Genomic DNA, 25,000 nt, shown 5'->3' on the forward strand with positions numbered 1-25,000 from the left:
TCTCAGATTAAAATTCCAACACTTTAACCACTCGGCCACTGCGCCTGTCACTTTTTAAAACAAATCTGAATGCCTAAAACCAATCACATACATGTAGCTGAGTTCTCAGCTGGCTACGATGACTGAGACAGTTTAACTTCACAGCACAAGCCATTGCAGACGACGTTTCACAACTGACCTACTTAACTTGTGCATCAGTACAGGCACGACGCCATTTATGAAAGCTCCTGCTGAACAAATGCTCCAAACAATTATGAAACCAAATCTATGTATCATTCACTGCCAGATAATGCTTGCTGTGCTTACACACATGATGTTGCGATGGATGTCTGAAGGAGTACACTTACTTCTTCCATCAACTGGATGCTGTACAGCTGATTCAACACAGGCCTCTGCAACACACACACCATCAACATCACTTTCGATACACACTGCTTGCTTGACCGGTCACCGTGCACCAAACCTACCAGCAGGTAGCTTGGGATCATGACATCTCGCTAAGTGACACTACGATCATGTCATCTCCCTAAGTGACACTGGGATTATGTCATCTCGCTAAGTGACACTGGGATCATGTCATCTCGCTAAGTGACACTATGATCATGTCATCTCGCTAAGTGACACCACGATCATGTCATCTCACTAAGTGACACTACGATCATGTCATCTCGCTAAGTGACACTAGGATTATGTCATCTAGCTAAGTGACACTAGGATTATGTCATCTCGCTAAGTGACACTAGGATCATGTCATCTCGATAAGTGACACTAGGATTATGTCATCTCGCTAAGTGACACTACGATCATGTCATCTCACTAAGTGACACTAGGATTATGTCATCTCCCTAAGTGACACTGGGATTATGTCATCTCGCTAAGTGACACTGGGATCATGTCATCTCGCTAAGTGACGTTAGGATTATGTCATCTCACTAAGTGACGTTAGGATTATGTCATATCGCTAAGTGACACTACGATCATGTCATCTCGTTAAGTGACACTACGATCATGTCATCTCGTTAAGTGACACTATGATCATGTCATCTCGCTAAGTGACACCAGGATCGCGTCATCTCGTTAAGTGACACTACGATCATGTCATCTCATTAAGTGACACTACGATCATGTCATCTCACTAAGTGATCATGTCATCTCGCTAAGTGACACTACGATCATGTCATCTCACTAAGTGATCATGTCATCTCGCTAAGTGACACTAGGATCATGTCATCTTGCTAAGTGACACTATGATCATGTCATCTCGATAAGTGACACTAGGATTATGTCATCTCGCTAAGTGACGCTATGATCATGTCATCTCGCTAAGTGACACTACGATCATGTCATCTCATTAAGTGACACCAGGATTATGTCATCTCGCTAAGTGACACCAGGATCATGTCATCTCGCTAAATGACACCAGGATTATGTCATCTCGCTAACTGACACCAGGATCGTGTCATCTCGCTAAGTGACACTACGATCATGTCATCTCATTAAGTGACACCAGGATTATGTCATCTCGCTAAGTGACACCAGGATCATGTCATCTCGCTAAATGACACCAGGATTATGTCATCTCGCTAAGTGACACTAGGATTATGTCATCTCCCTAACTGACACCAGGATCGTGTCATCTCGCTAAGTGACACTACGATCATGTCATCTCGCTAAGTGACACTAGGATTATGTCATCGCGCTAAGTGACACCAGGATTATGTCATCTCACTAAGTGACACTACGATCATGTCATCTCGATAAGTAACACAGGGATCATGTCATCTCGCTAAGTGACACTAGGATTATGTCATCTCCCTAACTGACACCAGGATCGTGTCATCTCGCTAAGTGACACTACGATCATGTCATCTCGCTAAGTGACACTAGGATTATGTCATCTCGCTAAGTGACACCAGGATTATGTCATCTGGATAATTAAAATGGGTGTCTAGTCATTTGAATGAGGTAACAAATGGATGTCCTGTACAGCACATTTGGCACTGACTGGATAATTAAAATGGGTCTGGTCATTTGAATGAGGTAACAAATGGATGTCCTGTACAGCACACACTTGGCATTGACTGGATAATTAAAATGGGTGTCTAGTCATTTGAATGAGGTAACAAATGGATGTCCTGTACAGCACACACTTGGCATTGACTGGATAATTAAAATGGGTGTCTAGTCATTTGAATGAGGTAACAAATGGATGTCCTGTACAGCACACACTTGGCATTGACTGGATAATTAAAATGGGTTTCTGGTCATTTGAATGAGGTAACAAATGGATGTCCTGTACAGCACACACTTGGCATTGACTGGATAATTAAAATGGGTGTCTGGTCATTTGAATGAGGTAACAAATGGATGTCCTGTACAGCACACACTTGGCATTGACTGGATAATTAAAATGGATGTCTGGTCATTTGAATGAGGTAACAAATGGATGTCCTGTACAGCACACACTTGGCATTGACTGGATAATTAAAATGGGTGTCTAGTCATTTGAATGAGGTAACAAATGGATGTCCTGTACAGCACACACTTGGCATTGACTGGATAATTAAAATGGGTGTCTAGTCATTTGAATGAGGTAACAAATGGATGTCCTGTACAACACACATGGCATTGACTGGATAATTAAAATGGGTGTCTGGTCATTTGAATGAGGTAACAAATGGATGTCCTGTACAACACACATGGCATTGACTGGATAATTAAAATGGGTGTCTAGTCATTTGAATGAGGTAACAAATGGATGTCCTGTACAACACACACCTGGCACACAGAAAACAACCCATGCAAACAAAACAGCTGGTCTGGCAAATTTCTGTAAAATAAATCCATGTACTCTGATAGGTACACAAATATATATGTACATGCCCAGGGCCTGACTAATGCACTGAGTTATGCCGCTGGTCAGGCATCTGCCTGGAAGATGCAGTGTAGCGTAAATGGATTTGTCCACACACAGTGACACCTCCCGTGAAACTGAAACTGAAAAATAAATGGGAAGCCAAGCTAAGAAGATCAAACACACACAGCAAAAAAAACAACAAAAAGCAAAACAAACGTAACCCATATCTGTAGACCACACCTTCAGTTATGGTGCAGCGTATATGGATTTGTCTGAACGCATTGGCGCCTCCTTGAGAAACTGAAACTGAAACTCACAGGATCCCAGCTGATAAGGTTCATTCTGGGCGCCCCCTCATCCACCACATCCTCCCCCTCCTCCTCCACCTCTCCTGCTGCTGATGATGACGATGTCTGACCAGAAGACACTTTGCTACCAGCGTCGTCCGTTGAAGCTGCTGCTGTTGTTGGTTTGGTGAAGGCCGTTGTCATTTCAATCCGCCTGCTGGCTGGCTGGGCTGACGATGACGATGACGATGATGACGATGATGATTGTGGTGGTGGTTGTGGTCGAGATGATCCACTGCTGTCTGCTGGCTTGCTGGAGATCTCTGTGGAGACACAGTGACACATGTGGCTGGAGATTAGTGATGCTGTCCCCAACAGCCTCACTCCTATCCAATAATATCAGCAATGATGTACATCTGTACAGCACGCTTTCTCTCGAAGAGCTCAATGCACTTTACATGAAAGACAAAGAACCAATAATATCAGCAATGATGTACATCTGTACGGCATGCTTTCTCTCTAAGAGCTCAAGGCAATTTACATGAAAGACAAAGAACCAATAATATCAGCAATGATGTACATCTGTACAGCATGCTTTCTCTCTGAGAGCTCAAGGCAATTTACATGAAAGACAAAGAACCAATAATATCAGCAATGATGTACATCTGTACGGCATGCTTTCTCTCTAAGAGCTCAAGGCAATTTACATGAAAGACAAAGAACCAATAATATCAGCAATGATGTACATCTGTACAGCACATTTTCTCTCTAAGAGCTCAATGCACTTTACATGAAAGACAAAGAACCTGAAGAAAACAACTTTTAAAAAAACACGAGCTCAGTATCAGTCAAATGAACTTAGACATGCCTCTGTTGTTGACCATTAATATACAAATCCTGACAGCAGGTAAAAAATAGAAAGTGTCCACACACACAGGTGGTAGAATGGTCAAGACGCTTAAAACTGTGGGTCTGGTGAAGGCCGCTGTCGTTTCAATCTAATGTGACGTGCCTTGAGCATTATCATATTTTAATAAAGGGCGCAACAGAAATAGGTAGCAACAGAAATAATTTTACTATTATCATACTCCCGAACACGGAATATGACTGCCTACATGGCGGGGTAAAAACGGTCATACACATAAAAGCCCACTTGTGTACATTTGAGTGAACATGGGAGTTGCAGCCCATGAATGAAGAAGAAGATGATTATCATTTTAAGCGTCTTGACCATTCTACCACCTGAAAGGTGCAAGAGAAATAAACTATCATTATCATTATCACAGAGAGTTTGCCACAGGGCAGAGAAGCATCGACCGCACACAGCTGAGATACAAAGATGTTTGCAAACGTGACATGAAGGCGCTTGAGATCAACACTGGGAGGACCTTGCAGATGACCACAACAGCTGGAGAAGCACTCTCAAGAATCAGCTACAGATTGGTGAGGACAAACTGTCAGCTGCTGCAGCAGAAAAGCGAGCTCGCAGAAAAGGGACGGCAGCCGACAGACCAGCATCAGCTTACACATGTGATCGCTGTGACAGAGACTGTCTCTCTCGCATTGGTCTCTAAAATGGTCTAACATCACTTACAGTGAAAAGACGTTAAACTAAAGAATGAATGTCTCTACAGTCACAGGCGACGCTGCTTGGTCCAAGCAGACAGCCCAGTTAGACATTACATGGGATATACTCTATCCATGGTCAGCCATGACCGAAGGAGGCCTACTACTACTATTATTATCATTATCATAAGCATCTTGACCATGCCACCACCCTGTCCAGCCAAGACTCACTGTGGTCAGTGGGGGTCACAGCCAGGTTCTCTCTGGACGTGGACCGGACACGAACCGCCAGGCCCCCACCCCCGTTCTCCTTCCCCCGGGACGCAGACGACAGCTGCACCGTGGTGGCCGATACTCTGGTGGACGCCAGGTCTCCGTTCTGCCGGGGTGTTGACGATGACTTCTCCTGTTCATCTGCACAATCAGACACAATGACACAAGTGATGAGGGATCTGAACACACTCAGTGTCATTATTTTTTCTTCTCCTCCCCCACCCGACTCCAACCACCTCGCTCAACACATTTTGTTGCCGTGTTTTGTTTAATGGTTGTTATAGGCCCAACACTCGGCTTATATCACAGACTGACATAAGTTTACATTTGGGCCAACAGCAAAGTGAGAGCTGTATTATCAGGAGGGGACTAAGAAAGGAAGAGACAGACAGAGAGAGAGCACAGAATGTGGAAAAGTACAAAATCTAAAATGGAGAGGGTGAGTGTATGAGTTATGACAAAGAGAAGAATAATTTACAACAAAAGAATGCAGAGAACAAAGACAAAAAGAAGACACTGGTTTGCAACAGGAGAATCCTTAGAAACTCAGAGGAGACAGGCACTTGAAACAGAGAATGCTATGAATCAAACAAGAGAAGACAGTGATCTGCAACATAATGCCAAGAATAAAGACAAAGAAAAGACAGTGGTTTGCAACAGGAGAATGCAAAGAACAAACACAAAGAGCGACAAAGTGTGAGGGGAACAGACAGAGATGTGGGAAAAGATATAAGCAAGCGCAACAGAGATGTCTGTGCAGATGTACAACAACAACATCTAGAGCACACGTGTGTAACAAACAGTAGAATCAGGCAGAATACCAGATGGCTGTGTTCTATACAGCCAGATGAAGTTAGGAAGTTGTGCATATTTTTTTCTGATCCTTTTTGCTCCTATATTTTGACAGGCCAAACCATGTGGAGCCTTTCAGTGGCTCCCTCCTCTTTCCCTTCTTTTCCACACACCCACACACAGCAAGGCTGAAAGACAGGGCGTTTTGCCAACACCTCTCACGGTTTGAAGGCACAGACTGGGAGATCACACACAGCACATCTCCACAATGGATAATAATAATAATAATAATGGATACTTATATAGCACACTATCCAGAAATCTGCTCTAGGTGCTTTACAAAAACGCTTTTGTTAACATAAAACATTACATCAATGTTACATACACACCAAAATGTGACTACACACACACACACACACACACACACACTGCATACATACATTTTAACATACATGTGTATCTAACAGCTACCCTAACACATACGCACACATAGGCAGGTACAAACTTACATAAACACACGCACACACAATACGCATTCATATACATGCATGTAGTTACGTACACACACACATAGTCAAGCACAGCTAACGCAAAGGAAGCGGACCTGCCACAATTGAACTTACTGCTGGGGAAAAGGTGGTTTTGAGACAAGATTTAACTCTCTCCATATGAACGGCAAAAGAGAAGACGTTAACAGCGTTTCACCCCAATTACCACCATCAAAATATTGCAAGCGGAAGGCTCTTATACTGAAGAGGTGAATGTTGACAAAGAATATCACAATTCTGACATGGAAGCTAAAGGTTGGGTCATTGAGACACCCACTGGACATCCGAGGGGTCTGTGTAGAGGAGAAGAGAGGGCTGGCTGTACTGAGTGAGTTGAAAGATGCGAGGGAATCCGAATGACGGAGGTTATCAGGGAGTTTGGATAGAACTGGATCTTACATAGAACTAGAAAATCTGCTCCTCAGTCTTTTGTAAAATTTTTCCTTTTTTTTTTTTTTTTTTTAAAGGGAAATCGAACATTTTCATCACCAGAGATGACTGGACTATTCCGAGTCCATCTTTATTTTGTTGTGTATGGAGTGTTTTATGCATCCGACTGTGTGTTCTTGTCCATTACTGATTATAATGTTCATATGTTGATTTGGTTTTTAATTAAGGGAAATCCTATGTTTTCATTGTCGGGGATGTCTGGACTATAACTGTGTTCATCCTTATTTTGTTGTGTCTGAGGTGTTTTCATGTATCTGACTGTGTTTTCTTGTCTGTTACTGATTCCATGTGTGTGTGTGTGTGTGTGTGTGTGTGTGTGTTTGGTTGGTTGGTTGGTTGGTTGGTTGGTTGGTGTTGCTGCTGCTGCTGCTGCTGCTGCTGTGTGTGTGTGTGTGTGTGTGTGTGTGTGTGTGTGTGTGTGTGTGTGTGTGTGTGTGTGTGTGTGTGTGTGTGTTTTGTTGTTGTTTTATGGGAAATCAGGGCATTTTCATTCACAGGGATGACTGTACTCTGCTGAGTCCACCCTTATTTCTTTGTGTGTGTGTGTCATGTCATGAAAATCAGCAGCAGCTTTTCCCTCCTGACAGTCATCGTTTCGGTTTTTTTAGAAAGCAATGCACGGTATTCAAAGAATAGTACTGGCAGTGTACACTGAGCTGTCTCCATCACGGAGACCGGGGTGTCCACCTAAATGAACGAGAAGAAAGAAAGAACAGGTTTTTTTGCTGTTGTTTTTGTTGTTTCTTCCGTGCTTGGGGTGAGTCTTGTCAAGGTCTTCAGTGTCGGCGGATTCATGGGGGACTGCCGTTACAAGGACTTGGTGGCGGTCTCCACTCTGGGAGGGACGCTCACTCAAGTCTGGCTCCGTGACTAAGCCATTACTGTTGTCAGTAAGGGGGCTTAGTCGGTGGTGTCCTAAGTTAGTTAAATCAGAACAGGCATCACTGAACACCACCGAAGTGACTCAGCAGCAGTGCAGGGTCTCCTCACACACAGAGACAAACACACACACACACACACACACACAAACACACACGCACAAACACACACACACACAGACAAACACACACGCACAAACACACACACACACACACACACAGAGACAAACACACACACACACACACAGACAAACACACAGACACACACACGCACACACATTCTTTTGAATGTATTTTTGACAATTTCAAGATGTTATCTGCTATTGCAGAAGGTTTGCTTACAGTTGTTAGATTTGTTTGATGTTAGTGTTTCCTTCTATATTGTGACCTATGTCTCCCCTTTTAATGTTTTATTTTTTCCAATTCTCTGTATCTTTCCCCACCACACCCACACACACACACACACACCATTCTTCACCCTCTGCCTTATACTGTTCCCACCACCACGCCCCCCCCTCCACTCCCCCCCTGCCTCCCCCCTTAACTCACTCAGTACGACCAGTCGTCTCTTCTCCTCTGCACAGACCCATCGGATGTCCAGTGGGTGTCTGAATGACCCAACCTTTAGCTTCCGTCGTCAGAATTGTGGTATTCTTTGTCAACATTCACCTCTTCAGTATAAGAGCCTTCCGCTTCCAATATTTTGATGATGGTAATTGGGGTGAAACGCTGTTAACGTCGTCTCTTTCGCTGTTCGTATGGAGAGAGTTAATATCACAACTGAAGACTACTACTACTACTACTACAAACACACACACACACACACACAGACAAACACACACACACACACACACACACACAGAGCTGTGCTGCTCTCCCAGCTGACCCACTTTACAGCCCTCCCAGGTGGTTCATGAATGGGGATCCTTGGTAGCTCAGTGGTGAGTACGTTTGTGATGTTGCTCTGCGTGTGTTGTCTCAGATGTCACACACACCTCCCAACACCAGCTTCATCACACGCACACCCATAGGACTACGTGTGTTGTCTCAGATGTCACACACACCTCCCGACACCAGCTTCATCACACGCACACCCATAGGACTGTCAGTCTGTGTCTGCCCAACATGCCACTCATCTTCATGGCTTATTGCACCTTGCTCCATCTTCAAGGTAAACTTTGCTGGCAACTGGACAGTTTCAGCTTTCTAAGGAGGCATCGTTCCGTTCAGATAAATCCATATACATCTGCTGGGGCTGCCTGACAGCAGTATAACCCAATAAGATAGTCAGGCCTGAGTGCATGCATATATAGACTTGTGTACCTGTCAGAGAGTTAAGCCAAACGCTCAGCTTATATCACAGATCAACATAAGTTTACATTTGGGCCAACAGCAAAGTGACAGCTGTATTATCAGTGGTTTCTCCAGTCAATGGGAAATCATTTACAGCTTAGTCTTTTGTGAAGGACTATGACTCTCAAACTAGGAGGCAAAATTGCACTGGCTCTTAGTGCTGCAGCCTTGGGGGCTAGTTGGCCTTTGGGAACCATCCCAACGCCGACTGTCCTAAAACCCTCTTGGCCGAGAGAGTGGGGATGTAACTCGGGCAAGACACTCTCCGCTATAATCAAATTCTAGCCCAAATAGTCGGAACAGCAGTTGCCTTCTCTGCTGTTCTGATGGTCATAGTCGAACACGACTGACTATCATATATATATATACCTGTCAGAGCTGATTTCCTTCTACATAATGTTGCCAGAGGACAACACTTGTTGCCGTGGGTTCTTTTTCAGTGTGCCAAGTGTGTGGTGTACACAGGACCTTGGTTTGTTCTCATATGAATGACTACACAACCAGCTTGATATTCCAGCCCAAGCTTAGGAGAAACTTCTGAAAGGGTGTGAGTGGGATTCGAACCCAGACCTCCATGGACACTGTGCTAGCAGATACACATGGGATCCATTCTGCCACTTTCTCCCTGATCACTGTGTGCTAGTGCATGCATTCACACACAGGGAAAAACTGATCACAACAAGGAAAAAGAAAAGCAAATGTCACACTGAGTTGCGTACACTGGGGGGAGGGGGGAGGAGGGGGGGGGTGAAGGGGAGCAAGACAGACAGACAGACAGACAGCCACTTGGTTCTTCTGATACAAAACGTACAAAACCACTAAGTTCTCTTTCATCATTTATTATCCACACCTGCACAACATGTATAAATATGTATGGCACACAGAGATTCTTTTCAAAGGCATATACCAAGATACACATTTGCACACCTGTGCAGAGATCTCATGCATACATGTACATTTGTGGACACACACACACACATAATCTCTCTCTCTCTCTCTCTCTCTCTCTCTCTCTCTCTATCTATCTAACAGTACACAAAGAAATAAACCCTGTACAATATATTCCTCGGTCCATAAAACTGCTTGACTGATGCAGAAAATTGTTCACAAAACAAAACTTTCAACTGCAGTCTTCTGCAGTGTGTTTTGCATTACAAAATCTTTAATAATTTTTTTTTCTAATTCATACCAGTAATGGCAAAACAAAACAAAAAAAACAACAACAAAAAAACAATCAAAACCAACAGTTTACACCCAAACTGGCTGTGAACAGAATGACCTAATGATATCAAAACTTCCATGCATAAAGTCAAAAGTCATGAGTGGCCGCCATTCACCAAATCCGCCGTGAGCCAAGAACATCTGTTAAAATCCACATCATGGGAACATGACACTGACATTGGACTTGATATATAAGTGCTGATTACGTACGTAGTGTTCATTTTTATCCAACAGAAATGAGAGAGAGATGAGGAGGGATAAGAAATAACAGGAGCACAGGTTTTCAGTTTCAGTTTCTCAATGTTCGGATAACACCATACATATATATACACTACACCACATTTGCTAGGCATTTTCCTGACCAGCAACATTACCTGACATGCTTGTCAGGCCTTGAGTGCATACATATACATGTATCTGTGTACCTATCAGAGTGGATTTCTTCAACAGAGGACAACTCTTATGCCGCCCTGGGTTCTTTTCCAGTGAGTGCTGCATACTGGACCCCAGTTTGTCATGTTAGTTATCTGAATGAGTAGGATGTTTGATTTGATTCTCCAGTCAAACCTGACAGAAATGGCGAGACCGGGATTCAAACCAAGATTCTCACGAACACTGTATTGGCAATCATCTCGGTGCACCTGGTGGGTAAAGGGTGGAGATTTTTCCGATCTCCCAGGTCAACATATGTGCAGACCTGCTAGTGCCTGAACCCCCTTCGTGTGTATGCGCATGCAGAAGATCAAAAATGCATGTTAAAGATCCTGCAATCCATGTCGGCATTCGGTGGATTATGGAAACAAGAACATACCCAGCATGCACACCCCCGAAAATGGAGTATGGCTGCCTACATGGCAGGGTAAATAAATAAAAATGGTCATACACGTAAAATGTTACATGTCTGTGTGAGTGTGTATGCGTGTGCGTCTGAAATCTGATTGAATGACACAGGAAACGAATGATGAGCGCCCAGTGGTAGCCGTCAGTCGGCTCTACCCAGGTAGGCAGCCTGTAAAGCGCTTAGAGCTTGGTCTCTGACCAAGGATAGGCGGTGTATAAGTATCCACATCAATCAATCAATCAATCATGTCTTAACCATTCTGCCACCCTGCTCCTTCGTACAAGGCCGAGGTGAGTGCGATGCGTCTTGTTTTGTGTTCAGTCAAGCAGTGGCCCACACAATGAAGGAACTGCCCTAGCTAATCAATAGTAGCTGACATCACAGACACTGGGACTTAGTCACCATGCGAGTGAGTGAGTGAGAGTGTGTATGTGTGTGTGTGTGTAGGGTGTGTGTGTGTGTGTAGGGTGTGTGTGTGTGTGTGTAGGGTGTGTGTGTGTGTGTGTGTGTGTGTGTATGTGTGTGTGTGTGTGTGTGTGTGTGTGTGTGTGCAAAGGGGAGAGAGAGTTAGAGAGAGAGAGTGAGTGTGTGTGTGTGTGTGTGTGTGTGTGTGTGTGTGTGTGTGTGTGTGTGTGTGTGTGTGCACAGGGGGAGAGAGAGTTTGAGAGAGAGAGAGAGAGTGTGTGTGTGTGTGTGTGTGTGTGTGCACAGGGGGAGAGAGAGTTTGAGAGAGAGAGAGAGAGAGAGAGAGAGAGAGTGTGTGTGTGTGTGTGTGTGTGTGTGTGTGTGTGTGTGTGTGTGTGTGTAAGTGTGGTTAGTCATTTTTGGGCGTGACTGTGTGTGAATGGGCAACTGCCAGAACAAGGAATCCATCTTTACTCTGAGAAATGCGCTGTTCCAATGACATTCATTATTATTACAACTTTGTGTGTGTGTGTGTTTTAACAATCCCACATAAACCTCTTCCCCTGCTCTCTTTAACACTGGCTCCAACAATCCACAACAGCTTTGTGCAGCTGTGACACACATGGCAGGAAACAGTGATAGCAGGTAGATGGATATGGATATCACTAAGAACTTAGAGTGATAGGGGGTAGATGGATATGTATCATTAAGAACTAAGTGATAGCAAGTAGATGGATATCACAGAGAACTTAAAAAGTGATAGCAGGTAGATGGACAAGGATATCACTAAGTACTTAGCGTGATAGGGGGTAAATGGATATATATGTAAGATCACTAAGAACAGTGATAGCAGGTAGATGGATATCACTAAGAACTTAGAGTGATAGGGGGTAGATGGATCAGGATATCACTAAGGAAATAAAGAGTTCTGTAGGTAGACAGATATCGATGTCACGAAGGTCGGAAATAGAGAGGTAAATGGATATGAATCAGTGGCAGATATGGATATATATCGCTAAGTTCTGGAAGGTAGATGGATATATAAATATCACTTTGGAAATAATATTTTTAAAAAAGATACATTTGGTAGACTGAATGGAATCACTAAGGTGAGTGAGGGGGTTGGGTGGGGGGGAGGGGCCAAAATGAGGCAATGGATCTATACTGACACTTCTCTTTTCTACTGTGTACTCCACATTTTCATTCTGTTCTGTCTGTTCATATCTTCAACTTCTATAATTATATGTGTCCCCAAGCAACGTTGAATCTGAAATCATATTCCACTGACGGATGTAATTCTTTGAGTGGGTGCACACGTAAGTTGATCGAACTTTAGGGAAAGATCCATTTCCTTTCCCTCAAGATTCTATACCTTTTCCCTTCCCTAAACCCTCCCCCCCCTCTTCTCTCTCTCTCTCTCTCCCTCCCTCCCTCCCTCCCAGTCTCACATGAACAGAAGTCTGCACATTCTGGTTTCAACACCATATGGTGGAACTTTCCTCTTAACTTTCCTCCAATAATGGCGTTTGTCACCGTCACGTGGTTCAGTTCTATTCCCCCCCAGCAGATGGGGAAGGGGGGTAACGCCAGACGGCGAGCGGAAAAAGCAAAACTAATTAACTCCCTCCCTCCTCTCTACTTCTCTTCCTTCCTTTTTTATTTTTTGTTTTTCTCCTCACCACACCACCACTCTGCATCACGTGCCTTTGTGGCCAATGTCGTAACGAGCACGAGGTCAGTTCCATGCATCCGGCCGCAGGGGAGTCAGAAAAAAAATAAAGGGAAACAACAACAACATATTGATAGTCAGTCGTGTCCGACGATGACCATCAGAACGGCAGAGAAGGCAACTGCTGTTCCGACTATTTGGGCTGAAATTTGATTATAGTGGAGAGTGTCCTGCCCAAGTACATCCCCACTCTCTCGGCCAAGAGGGTTTTAGGACAGTCGGCGTTGGGATGGTTCCCAAAAAGGCCAACTAGCCCACAAGGCTGCAGCACGAAGAACCAGTGCAATTTTGCCTCCTAGTTTGAGAGTCATAGTCTTCACAAAAGACTAAGCTGTAAATGATAATACAGCTCTCACTTTGCTGTTGGCCCAAATGTAAACTTCAACAACAACAAAACAACAACGACGATGGACTGGAAAACCATTCCAGAGACCCAGGCTTCCGACACACAACCGACAGACCTGGAGAAATCTGGCACAGTATTCTTAAGTTTATTATTGGCATGGTCATCTGTTAATTTGTGATTAACATCGTCATTCATGTTACAGTCCCTCCCAACCCCCTCCCAATCCCCAACCCCAAAAACTCAGCATTTGCAAGTTGTAAGGCGAACTAAGTGACAAAGCCTACACTGAAGTGAAACTAGGCTGTTTGCTGCCATCGGTACAGATTACTTCATCAGCTACACACACACACACACACACACACACACACACACACACACACACACACACACACACACACACACACACAGCCCCACAGTCCGACAATTGGGGACGTGTTCTGTCTGATCAGTCAGTTTTGCGGCACCATCTGTCGTGTCGTGATGCAAACAAGCCCTTAACATCAGTGCCAACTTTCCACAACCTCTGCATAACAAAAGTGGAAGTGTTTCGCCAGGTTCAGAACAACGCAGTTCCCTGTAGTCTCTGGGGGCCTCTTGCGTCAGTTCTCACGGCGAAGGAAGAAATAAAAACGAGGCGCTAACTTTTCACATGCATGTAACGAAAGGCTGTTGAGAAGTGCACTTATTATCAGACACATCAACGCCTTGGTGGTTTACCCCCGCCCCCGCACACCCCCCCCCCCCTCCCCACCACCCCTCCCTCCTCGCGCCTTCTGCATCGTCTCAGGCTCCCTTCCCCTCCCCCCAGAACCCCCGCCCCCCTCCTGTTCCCGCCCCCTCCCCTCACACCCACCACTTTCCACACTGTTCCCCCTCTTCTTTGCCACAACACGTGAAACATGTTTTCAAACAGCCCGTCTGCTTTCTGGTCCTCCTCCAGATCCGTTTTTCTAAGTGCCCTACCCCTCCCCTCCCCTCCATCCCACTCCCCACCGCTACCCACCACCACCCTCATCCCTCTGAATGTGCACCCTCCTGAAACCCTCTATGCTGCCTTTTTTTTTTCTTTCTTTCTTTTTTTTTTTTTTTTTTTTTTTTTTAAATAACCCTGAAACTCTGTTCCCCTTCTGTATTGAATCTTTTCCCTCGATGCTTTGAGTCTCTGTGCTGCAACTCTTTGCAACAGCTGCATGTCTTCCCTTAGATGCCGAGAGAGTGGGGGATGTTACTCGGGGCAAGACACTCTCCACTTCAATCAAATTCCAACTCAGACAGTTAAGACAGCAGTTGCCTCCTCTGCCGCTCTGATGGTCATAGTACACGACTGAGACAATTTCTGCACTATAAGAGTGCAACGGCCTACACAATTTTTTTTTTTTTTTAATGTTATGGGTATATTTGTAATACTCTCGCTTCTACCGAGTGCAAAATAATGCAGAAATTCTAATCTGATGTCGTTAAACTTTAAAATCTTTCACTTATAGATCCATCAGAGCTAAGAGTTCTTCGACTCCTGACCTATCTAACCATACAATAGCCGAGTGGTTAAAGCGTTGGACTGTCAATCTGAGGGTCTCGGGTTCGAATCACGGTAACGGCGCCTGGTGTGTAAAGGGTGGAGATTTTTACGATCTCCCAGGTCAACATATGTGCAGACCTGCTAGTGCCTGAACCCCCTTCGTGTGTATACGGCACGCAGAAGATCAAATACGCACGTTAAAGATCCTGTAACCCATGACAGTGTTCGGTGGGTTATGGAGACACGAAAATACCCAGCATGCATGAACCACGACAGAGTCATCGGCAAGTCGATGTTGGTCGTCTAACGGGAAGAAGATAGTGAGGGGACTCTTCGCGCCGTCTCCTCTTCCGTCAAGATCAGCACTCTTATGTTATAAATGTATTCACAAAACTGCCCCTTCCTATCTCTGTGGCTGCCTTCACCTCTACACTCCATCTCGCTCACTACGATCGGCTTCGGATCCACTCTGTTTACGCATACCCAGATTCAAACACTCGACTGTTGGCCGCCGTTCTTTCTCTGTCTCTGGACCTTGCGATTGGAATGAACTTCCTCTTTCGCTTCGTCAAGTCTCCACTCTCAGCTCTTTCAAGTCTGGCCTTAAAACCCACCTCTTCCCAAAATAGCCTCCCTTGCCTGCCCTTCCTTGTCTTTAGTTTCTACAGTTTTAGAGTTATGCATGCGTGTGAACGACTGGTGCGAAAGCACTTTGATTTGTCTCTGCACAAGATTCAGCGCTATATAAATACCATTATTATTATTATTATTATAGAACTGATGATGGACGACACGCCTGACCGTGCTGCCGAGTCTGCACCCTGTTGAAAACACTGACTGTTCAATCTCTCACTTCACGCACTACGATAACCTGTGCCAAGTTTTCGCCTTCACTGACTTCGCGAAGATCACATATAATATGTACAATATACTTTTTTGCAACCAGACCAAAAAATGAAATAAGCACACACACACACACACACACACACACACACACACACACACACACACACAGATCTAAAGAGACAGACAGAGACACAGAGACAGAGTGATGATAGGCTAAATTCCTAAAAAAAAAAAAATAAATAAAAAATAAAAAGAATTATGCTTCACTCGAGTGTTAATGTCCATCCAGTTTTACATTTCAAAAATTAACAAGGGCAAAGAAATACTAACAGTCATCTTCCATTGCCAAGGTACGTGACACCCCCCACTCCCCCCACCCCCACCCCCCCACCCCCTCTCTCTCTCTCTCTATCACACACACACACACACACACACACACACACAACTGTATCGACCTGAAAGTTTTAACAACAATAACAACAACACCCACTATCCTGAACACAGTTTTCGACGTTACAATCCGTTGAAATGGCACAAAGGGATGACCGAGATCGCATACATGCACACAGACTGTTCCGATGGTAGCAGTGGCTCTCAAAGAGTCCCTCGAGTGTCACTTGAATGCTGAACAGTGTCCACTTGGTGACTCACACGCACGTCGTTGTTCTAATGGCAATAGTACTTGCACAAAGTACTTCCTCAATTTGTTCCACTCCGCACACAACACAGCTTGATCAGCAGCTGTGTATCAATCAAGTCACTCTGTCATTCTGTCTCATTTCTGCAGTCACTGTGCATTCTGATGCTGTTTCCACGTTTCGTTTACTGGGTCGTTTGACGTTCGCGTCAACATTCACATGAAACGTCAACTGTGTAAAGTGTTAACACGTCTTTTGCATTTCCATCTACACTTCACTGTAAACCTTTAACACGTCGTATGCACTCCCTCTGCATTTAACTGTGTAAACCTTTTATCACGTTTCATGCATTCCTTCTACACTTCACTGTGTAAACCTCTGTGTAAACCTTTAACACGTCTTATGCATTCCATTTACATCTGTGTAAACCTTAAGCACGTCTTCTGCATTCTCTCTGTATTTCAGAGTAAACCTTTAACACATGCATGCAACCAATTACTGTCACTTGCACATTATTGCAAATTATCTATCCATAAGAGATAAGAATGACAATCAGCTGAGCTCCTCTGAGGGATTTCTGAACATGCAGGTTAAAGAAAGACAGAAATATGTATATTTAAAAAATAAAAAAAAAGAAAGAGCAAAAAATAAAAATAAAAATCTGGTATCCGCACTGATGATGACCATGGTGACTTCTTTGCACAGTAACGTAATTTTTTTTTACCGACAATCCACACGTCTGTAAGGTGTCCACACAGCGTCAGCCTTGTAGTGTATGGCTTTGCACAAACTGCAGTGGTGTTTACACTGTCCATTTTGTAGTGATAATCCAGGCGTTCACAAGGTGTCAGCCTTGTAGTGATAATCCAGGTGTTCACAAGGTGTCCGCCTTGTAGTGATAATCCAGGTGTTCACAAGGTGTCAGCCTTGTAGTGATAATCCAGGTGTTCACAAGGTGTCAGCCTTGTAGTGATAATCCAGGTGTTCACAAGGTGTCAGCCTTGTAGTGATAATCCAGGCGTTCACAAGGTGTCAGCCTTGTAGTGATAATCCAGGTGTTCACAAGGTGTCCGCCTTGTAGTGATAATCCAGGCGTTCACAAGGTGTCAGCCTTGTAGTGATAATCCAGGCGTTCACAAGGTGTCAGCCTTGTAGTGATAATCCAGGTGTTCACAAGGTGTCAGCCTTGTAGTGATAATCCAGGCGTTCACAAGGTGTCCGCCTTGTAGTGATAATCCAGGTGTTCACAAGGTGTCCGCCTTGTAGTGATAATCCAGGTGTTCACAAGGTGTCCGCCTTGTAGTGATAATCCAGGCGTTCACAAGGTGTCAGCCTTGTAGTGATAATCCAGGTGTTCACAAGGTGTCAGCCTTGTAGTGATAATCCAGGCGTTCACAAGGTGTCAGCCTTGTAGTGATAATCCAGGTTCAGAAGGCCTTGAAGTGATAATCCAGGTGTACACAAGGTGTCAGTCAGTCCAGGTGTTCACAAGGTGTCGGTGTTCACAAGGTGTCGGCCTTGTAGTGTCCCACCTGCAGTCTGTCCAGCAGGGCCAGGTCAATCTCCCCCTCACACACGTCCAGCTGCTCAAACACGTCGTTCAGAGAGGCCAGCTTGTCGCTGTCCAGGCTGCCGTCAGTGGTGATGCTGCTGACGTCATCACCTCGACTGCTGCCCACACTCATCGCTACCGAGTCCAGGTCGCTGACGTGACGCGACGTGGCGTCCGACGTGGTGGAATAAGCACTGTCCGACAAGGACCTGGTGACGTTGGTGTGGTCGGTCAACACGACAATGTGCTGTTGTTGTTTGAAAGAGGAGGAGGGTTTGGGTGGAGGGAGAGGGGAGTTTTTGATCCAGGACACATGCATGTCACTCGGCCCAGTCCCGTGCCAGTCGTCCACAGCCTTCTCGGCACGTGCAGCACACGTGGCTGGTGACTCCGACAGCTTGCCCAGCCTGTGGCGGACGCGGAAAATCTTGCGGCCATTCAGCTTGGAGTTGTGCTGCTTCTTCAAGAAACGTTTGAAGCGAATGACGGGCAGGTGATCCTCCACGAATGGACACACGTGGCTCTGGCGTTTCTCTAAAGTCTCTTGTGTGAAGGAATGGTAGAGGTCACCACAAGAGGTGGGTTCTGTCTCCTCCACACTGACTGCGTCACCATCACGCCCAGCAGTCAAACGACATCATCTCCTCCATCAGCACCTGCTCGGTAGTTTTGCACTGTGAGCTGAAGTCGTTCAAAAGTTTCTGGAACAAGAGAACGTTGTCCTCAATCCATTTGGCCCTCTTGGAAGCTTCGTGTTGAAAAACTGGGGTCAGGTTTCTCCGTGTCAAGCTCCGATTTTGTGAAGACCCCGCCACCTTCAAACGAGTCGTCAATTCTGTTTGGCTTGTCTTGGCCGTTTGTGATGATTGTACCATCTTTGAACGAGCTGTTAATTCTGCTCGTCCTCTGATCTCGGTTGTCTCTGAAGACGATGCCAGCTTAGAACGAGCTGTCAATTCTGTCTGCTTCTTGACCTCAGCTGTTTGGGAAGACTGCACCGTTTTCGAAAGAGCTGTTAATTCGGTCTGTCTTCTAGCCACAGTTGTTTGTGAAGCTGTTGCCAACTTAGAACGAGCTGTCAATTCTGTCTCCTTTTTGTCCTCAGCTGTTCGTGAAGATTGTACCGTCTTCAAACGAGCTGAGGATTCTGCTTGTTTTCTGACCTCTTCATGTGAAGATTCTGTTGGCTTGAAGCGAGCTGTCAATTCTGCTTGCTGTTTGACCTCAGCTGTCTGGTGGGAATATTCTGCCAGTCTGATATGACTCGTCAAGTCTGCGCTGTGTTTGACCTCCACTGTCTGTGACTGTTCGGCCAGCATGAAACGAGCTGACGGTTCTGCCTGCTTTCTAACCTCGGCTGTCGCTGACGTAGAGTACCAGGACCCCTCACTGACGTCAGAGGGGGCGGGGCTGCTGCAGGCAGAGTGACGTGACTCGGACACGTCGTCAGCGAAAGTAAGAGTCCTGAAGGGTGTGGAGTTCGAAGGACGCGTCACTGAAACTAGACAGCCTGTCGCTCAGGTCCTGCAGAAGGTGCACAGAGGACGTGAGGGGTCCGTCCTCAGCAGGAGAGACGTGCGTCACGTGCTGGTCACTGTCCCCACAGCCTGATCTCCGGCACCTGCTGTCTGGGGGTAGACTGGGGCAGGCTGCAGTGAAACGTGCTCCTGTAGCTGCTGACACTGGTGGTCGTGGTGTCCGCCTCATCCGCCGTCTCGCTCTCATCATCTGCCTCCACGATCGTCTCCTGAATGCAGGAGCGAAGGCGACTGGCCCTGAACTCGGAGGTGACCAGGTCAGTCCTGTAGTGTGAGGATGGACGGTCAGACGTGGACTGGCCCTGAAGCCCACAGACGAATTCGTTGAAGGAGTCCACATTGTCGTAATCTTCCCTTTCATTGTCGCTGTTCAGGTACTCAATTTCACTATGACTGTTGTAGTGACTGCTTTCAGTTGAACTGACGGAGGTGTAGTTGCCGTCACTGTCTTCCTGTTCGGAGGAGGAGGCGGGTGGCTGCCACGCTATACTTTGGAAAGAAGACAGCGGTGAGTTGTAATCCTGATCCCTGAACCCGCTTCTCCCACTCCCTTCTCCGTCTCCACCAGCAGAAAACGTGTTCCCCCAGGCTGACACAATCTGGCTCACTCGGCCGTGACGAAATGAAGCTTCCTGTCTGGTTTCCGACGCCAGTGATCCGTGACTGGAAACATGATCCGCGTTCCATTCCCCGGGGTCGGTGTCTCGTCCGTCAAACGATGAAAAAGCTGACCTTGAAACCTGAGCGGTGTGTCGCTGCCACTGGGTTGTCTGCGAGGTAAATGACACGTTCCCCGAGTCCTGAACAAGGCTGCCCCTGTCATCAGCACGGGACACCCTGGGGAGCGACGCCTCAGCGTGGTCCGTGTACCACGACACCTCTCCACACACCTGTGAATCTGACGTGTTCAGCGTGTCGTCTGAAGACAGGAATGACAGCTGCTGCTGCAGACTGTCCAACAGACTGAAACTGGCACTAGGGCTGTTGTTCTGACCGCTCCCTGCCATCACTGACGTCTTTCTTCCTTCCCTGCACGGGTCCTCTGGCGTGGACAGCGTGGAAGACAACCACACGTGTGTGTACCTGCAGGTGTCAGCAGGTGCGATGACCACTGGCCTGTGGGCGCTGTTTGTTGGGGCTGGAAATGAAGCGTCAAGGAGGGGGTGGCTTTGTCCCTGCCCTCTGCACTGGTCCGGAAAGAGCAGCGCCTGTTGCTGGGTGGGCTTAGTGTCAGTCCTCTGCTCCTCTCTCCCGCTCTGCTGCCCTCCCTCTCTGGCTGTGGCCGTGCCGCTGACAAACGAGTCCTCGCCTCCCCGGCCTTCACAATGGTCCTTTGTGACGTCAGTTGAGGCCCCTACTTCTCGCACGGGCGGGAGTAGGAATTCCGCGCTGTGATCCGCAAGTCTGATGTCTTTGTGATGAGGGGCGTGTTGCGCGTGGTGGGGATGACCCACTTTCCCGGCTGGTGTGTTTTGGGGCGAGGGGCGTTCCCTCTCACCCAGTGAACTCACGAGGCCGTGACGCGTGGGGGTTTCCAGGCAGCGCGTGAAGCAAACCCCCCACCAGTGGTGGTGGTGGTGACGACGGCTGTGCGCTGACGGCTGGCTGAGCAGCGCCTGTTTGTTGACAGGCCTCGGGAAGGGCGGGGGCTGAACCACGGCGGGTAAGTGCGGGGGTGGTGGTGGTGGTGGTGGTGGTGGTGGAGATGCGGTGGTGGTGGTGGTGGTGATGGGGGAGCGAGCAATTAACAGCGTGGATGAAGCGAGGACTATATTCGTTAGGACAACAGCTGCTGCAGGTCTGTTGACAGGAAGTGGAGGGGGGGAAGCAGGTTGTGACTGCTGCTGGGGAGTGAGCGGCACTTTGTCCCCGCTCTTTGTCCTCTCTCTCTGTCTTCTCCTCGTGTCTCTGCACTTTGTCCTCTCTCTCTGTCTTCTCCTCGTGTCTCTGCTCTTTGTCCTCTCTCTCTGTCTTCTCTTCGTGTCTCTGCTCTTTGTCCTCTCTCTCTGTCTTCTCCTCGTGTCTCTGCTCTTTGTTCTCTCTCTCTGTCTTCTCCTCGTCACGTGCTTTGTCCTCTCTCTCTGTCTTCTCCTCGTCACGTGCTTTGTCCTCTCTCTCTGTCTTCTCCTCGTCACGCGCTCTGTCTTCCCTTCCTGTCAACACGCTACACCCTTTGGGGGGTGGACCCACATGACATGAAAAGACACGGCTGACGCCGTCTTGGCTGGTCACAGCACGATAAGCAAAGGTAGTGTTTCCAACCCTCTTTGCGGCACTGTCAATAGTTGCTCTGTTGTCAATGAGTTTGTCTGTCTGTGAACTACCACCAGTTACACTGTTGTCAATGATCCTGTCTGTCTGTGAACTACCACCAGTTACACTGTTGTCAATGATCCTACCTGTTTGTGAACTGTCACCAGTTACACTGCAGTCAATGCTCCTGCCTGTTTGTGAACTACCACCAGTTACACTGTTGTCAATGATCCTGCCTGTTTGTGAACTACCACCAGTTACACTGCAGTCAATGACCCTGCCTGTCTGTGAACTACCACCAGTTACACTGCTGTCAATGACCCTGCCTGTCTGTGAACTACCACCAGTTACACTGCAGTCAATGACCCTGCCTGTCTGGTGTGACGACACAAAAGGAGAGTGTACCACAGGGGTTACGGCACCACCACCACCACCACCACCACTGACCGTGTCTGCCCACGTGGTCCTGTCCAGCTGTACACACGAGGCTGAGCGAGTCCGGCCCTCGCCAGCTCTCTCACACTTGCACACACTGCCTTTCCCTCCACTGGCTCCGGAACCGAGACCTGCACAGTTTTTACCCACTGAGCACAAAGTGAGTTTGCCCCCACCACGCCGCCCCGCCTTGTTTTCCTCTTCGCCCGCGACAGGGGGGCAGCAAGCAGGCTCCTCGCCCTCGGCGGAAAAAACGGGGGAAGATATTGCGATGCCACCGTTTGCCTTCTCACTGCCGCCAGATGCCAGACGGTGCTGCTGCTGCTGCTGCTGCTGCTGCTGCTGCCCTCCACGCCCTCGCGGGAGGTGGTGGTGGTAGTGGTGATGGTGGTGGGTGGTGGTGGGGTGGGTAGGGTGGAGGGCGCCACTCCTCCTCCTCCCCCCCTCTCCTCCTCCCTCCTGCGTCACAGTCTCTGGTGGTGATGGTTTCCGGACAGCGGCGGCGGCGCCCTGAGAGACAGTGACACACACTGCCGCCCGCTCTTCCCTCTGCTTTCCCACGTCCTCCACAACAACGCTGTTCGATCTTTGTTCCACTTGGGTCCAGTGGTTCCCACCTCCGCTGCCGGGGATCTTGACCACGGGGCCCTGTTCCAACCGCTGCACCCACCGTGTGACCGGGTGGGCCGGGTCAGAAGCGGGTGGGAGCTGTAGTAGTAACAGCTGGGCGGGCTGTTGCTGTGTGTTGGGTACACGACCTTCACAGGTCAAAAGCAGAGAGGGAGGGGGAGGTGGGGTGGGAGTGGTGAGGGGGGAGTGCAGCGGCGACTGCGCGAGTCCGGCTGATGGCAGAGAAACGTTTTGTATCCGCTGGTCTGTGACTGCTGGCAGCTGCTGGCTGGGGCTGATGTCTCTTTGTGCAGGGGTGAACTGTTTGATGTCTCTTTGTGCAGGGGTGAACTGTTTGATGTCTCTTTGTGCAGGGGTGAACTGTTCGATGTCTCTTTGTGCAGGGGTGAACTCTTCGAGGTCTCTTTGTGCAGGGGTGAACTCTTCGAGGTCTCTCTGTGCAGGGGTGAACTGTCTGTTGTCTTTCAGAGCAGAGGTGCACCCCGGAGTGTATTCGTCCCACACCGCCCCCTCTGTCGCCCCCTTGGCGTGGGGATCAGTCACTGTGTCCCTCTGTCCCAACCCTGTCCCTTCTTCCTCTGTCTGCCGGGCCGTCAGTGTGCACGTGCGGGGCGGGGCCTCACCTGGGGAAGGGGACGGGGGATCTCCGGAGACGGCTCCGGCGGGGTGTTTCAAGAAGCGTGCGGCGGGGTCAAAGGGGGCGCACCTGGGGCGGCGGTCTGTCACGAGGCTCCGCTCCTCGCTGCCGGGAAGCACGTGCTCCTTGTCCGCCCTGCACACAGCGCTGCCGTGCGACAGCCCCCACTCACTGCCGGCCCCGTCACTGTCCAGCGGGTCCAGGTCCGCTTCGCTGTCGCACGTCAGTTCGTGGAAGGCGCTGGAGCTTCCCAAGGACCTCAGGGACCCGGTCTCCGCGGCGTCCTCCACGCCCGTGACACAACCCTCGTCCGTGTGCACGCCACACCCGCCGTCCGCGTGACTGCCGCTGAGGGACACCCCGCTCTCCGACAGCCAGCAGTCCCGCGGGGCGGAGAGCGGTCCCCGGGACACGTCTCCGCAGCTGCTGGCTCTCCGGGCCGGGCTGCACGTGCTGTTCGAGGAGCTGAAGACCCCCGTGCGGGACAGCTCCTTCATGGAGGAGGTGCTGGTGGTCCTGTGGAGGGACGCCCCAGTCCCGGCTCCGCAGCACAGGGTGAGACGCTGCGGGTGGCCGTGCACGTTGGGGTACGACCCGGACCCGATCAGCGTGGTTCGAATCCCGCCGATGTAGTGGATGTGGCGGGGCTGGGGATGGCGCCGGGGCCAACGCGGGGACATGGGGCGGTGGGGGGAGGGGGAGAGGGCCCTGTGGGGGGAGGGGGAGAGGGGACGGCGGGGGGACAGGAGTAACGGCATGCTGCGGCTTAGCCGCTGGGACTGGTCCACTGTCGCCAACCTCTTCATGGTTCACCTGACAACGCGGGCGCCACACAGAGTTTGCTGCTGCTGCTGCTGCTGATGATGATGATGACGCTGTTGGGCAGAACGACTGTCACTTATGTACCCAGCTCTTTACTGCATCTACCAAGTCAGTTTCCGGTCTTCTTTCATTTTCTGCAGTGAGAAGTCCTCGTCCTTGATGCAGAAAAAGAAAATTGACGAAGCAAACACTTGTCGACTTCACACGAGCACACAGACAGTACACAACACAACGCGAGAAATGCACAGCCACCTCTGCAGCATTAGCACTGGTGCCAGAAAACTGATGCCAGAAAATCAGTGCAACACCTCAGTGAGGGGGGGAAAGAGAGAAAGAGCCGGATCACGGACACTGACGTCAACGTGCAGTCAGGTGGTTTTCTGGGAAATGGCAGCTGACTGGAAAACGAGGGGGGACGGGGGGTGGGGGGGAGACGGGGGGTAGCCGGATATTCCCGTGGCTCACACTGACACACACGTGGTGAAAGACAGGCAGGTGGGGGGGGCGGGGGGGGGAGGGGGTAAAGAGGCCACTTCAGATTAACCCCACGTGCTCACGTGTATTTATTTATTTACTTATTTGTG

At 48.3% G+C, this 25,000-nt stretch overlaps 1 protein-coding gene across 4 annotated transcripts in view; it reads right to left on the reverse strand.

Annotated features, from left to right (window-relative positions):
- The window catches only part of LOC143284892 (uncharacterized), a 129,435-nt gene that overhangs the window by 52,252 nt on the left and 52,183 nt on the right, over positions 1 to 25,000 (reverse strand). For all 4 annotated transcript variants that reach the window (XM_076592020.1, XM_076592019.1, XM_076592018.1 and 1 more), the window contains 3 exons: positions 4,942 to 5,124; positions 3,175 to 3,467; positions 348 to 392 (listed from right to left, as the gene is read on the reverse strand). In XM_076592020.1, the coding sequence (XP_076448135.1) occupies positions 348 to 392; positions 3,175 to 3,467; positions 4,942 to 5,124 (521 nt within the window). The remainder of the gene's footprint in view (positions 1 to 347; positions 393 to 3,174; positions 3,468 to 4,941; positions 5,125 to 25,000) is intronic.

The sequence above is a fragment of the Babylonia areolata genome, chromosome 8 (genome assembly GCF_041734735.1).
Source record: "Babylonia areolata isolate BAREFJ2019XMU chromosome 8, ASM4173473v1, whole genome shotgun sequence".
NCBI classification, from domain to species: Eukaryota; Metazoa; Mollusca; class Gastropoda; order Neogastropoda; family Buccinidae; genus Babylonia; species Babylonia areolata.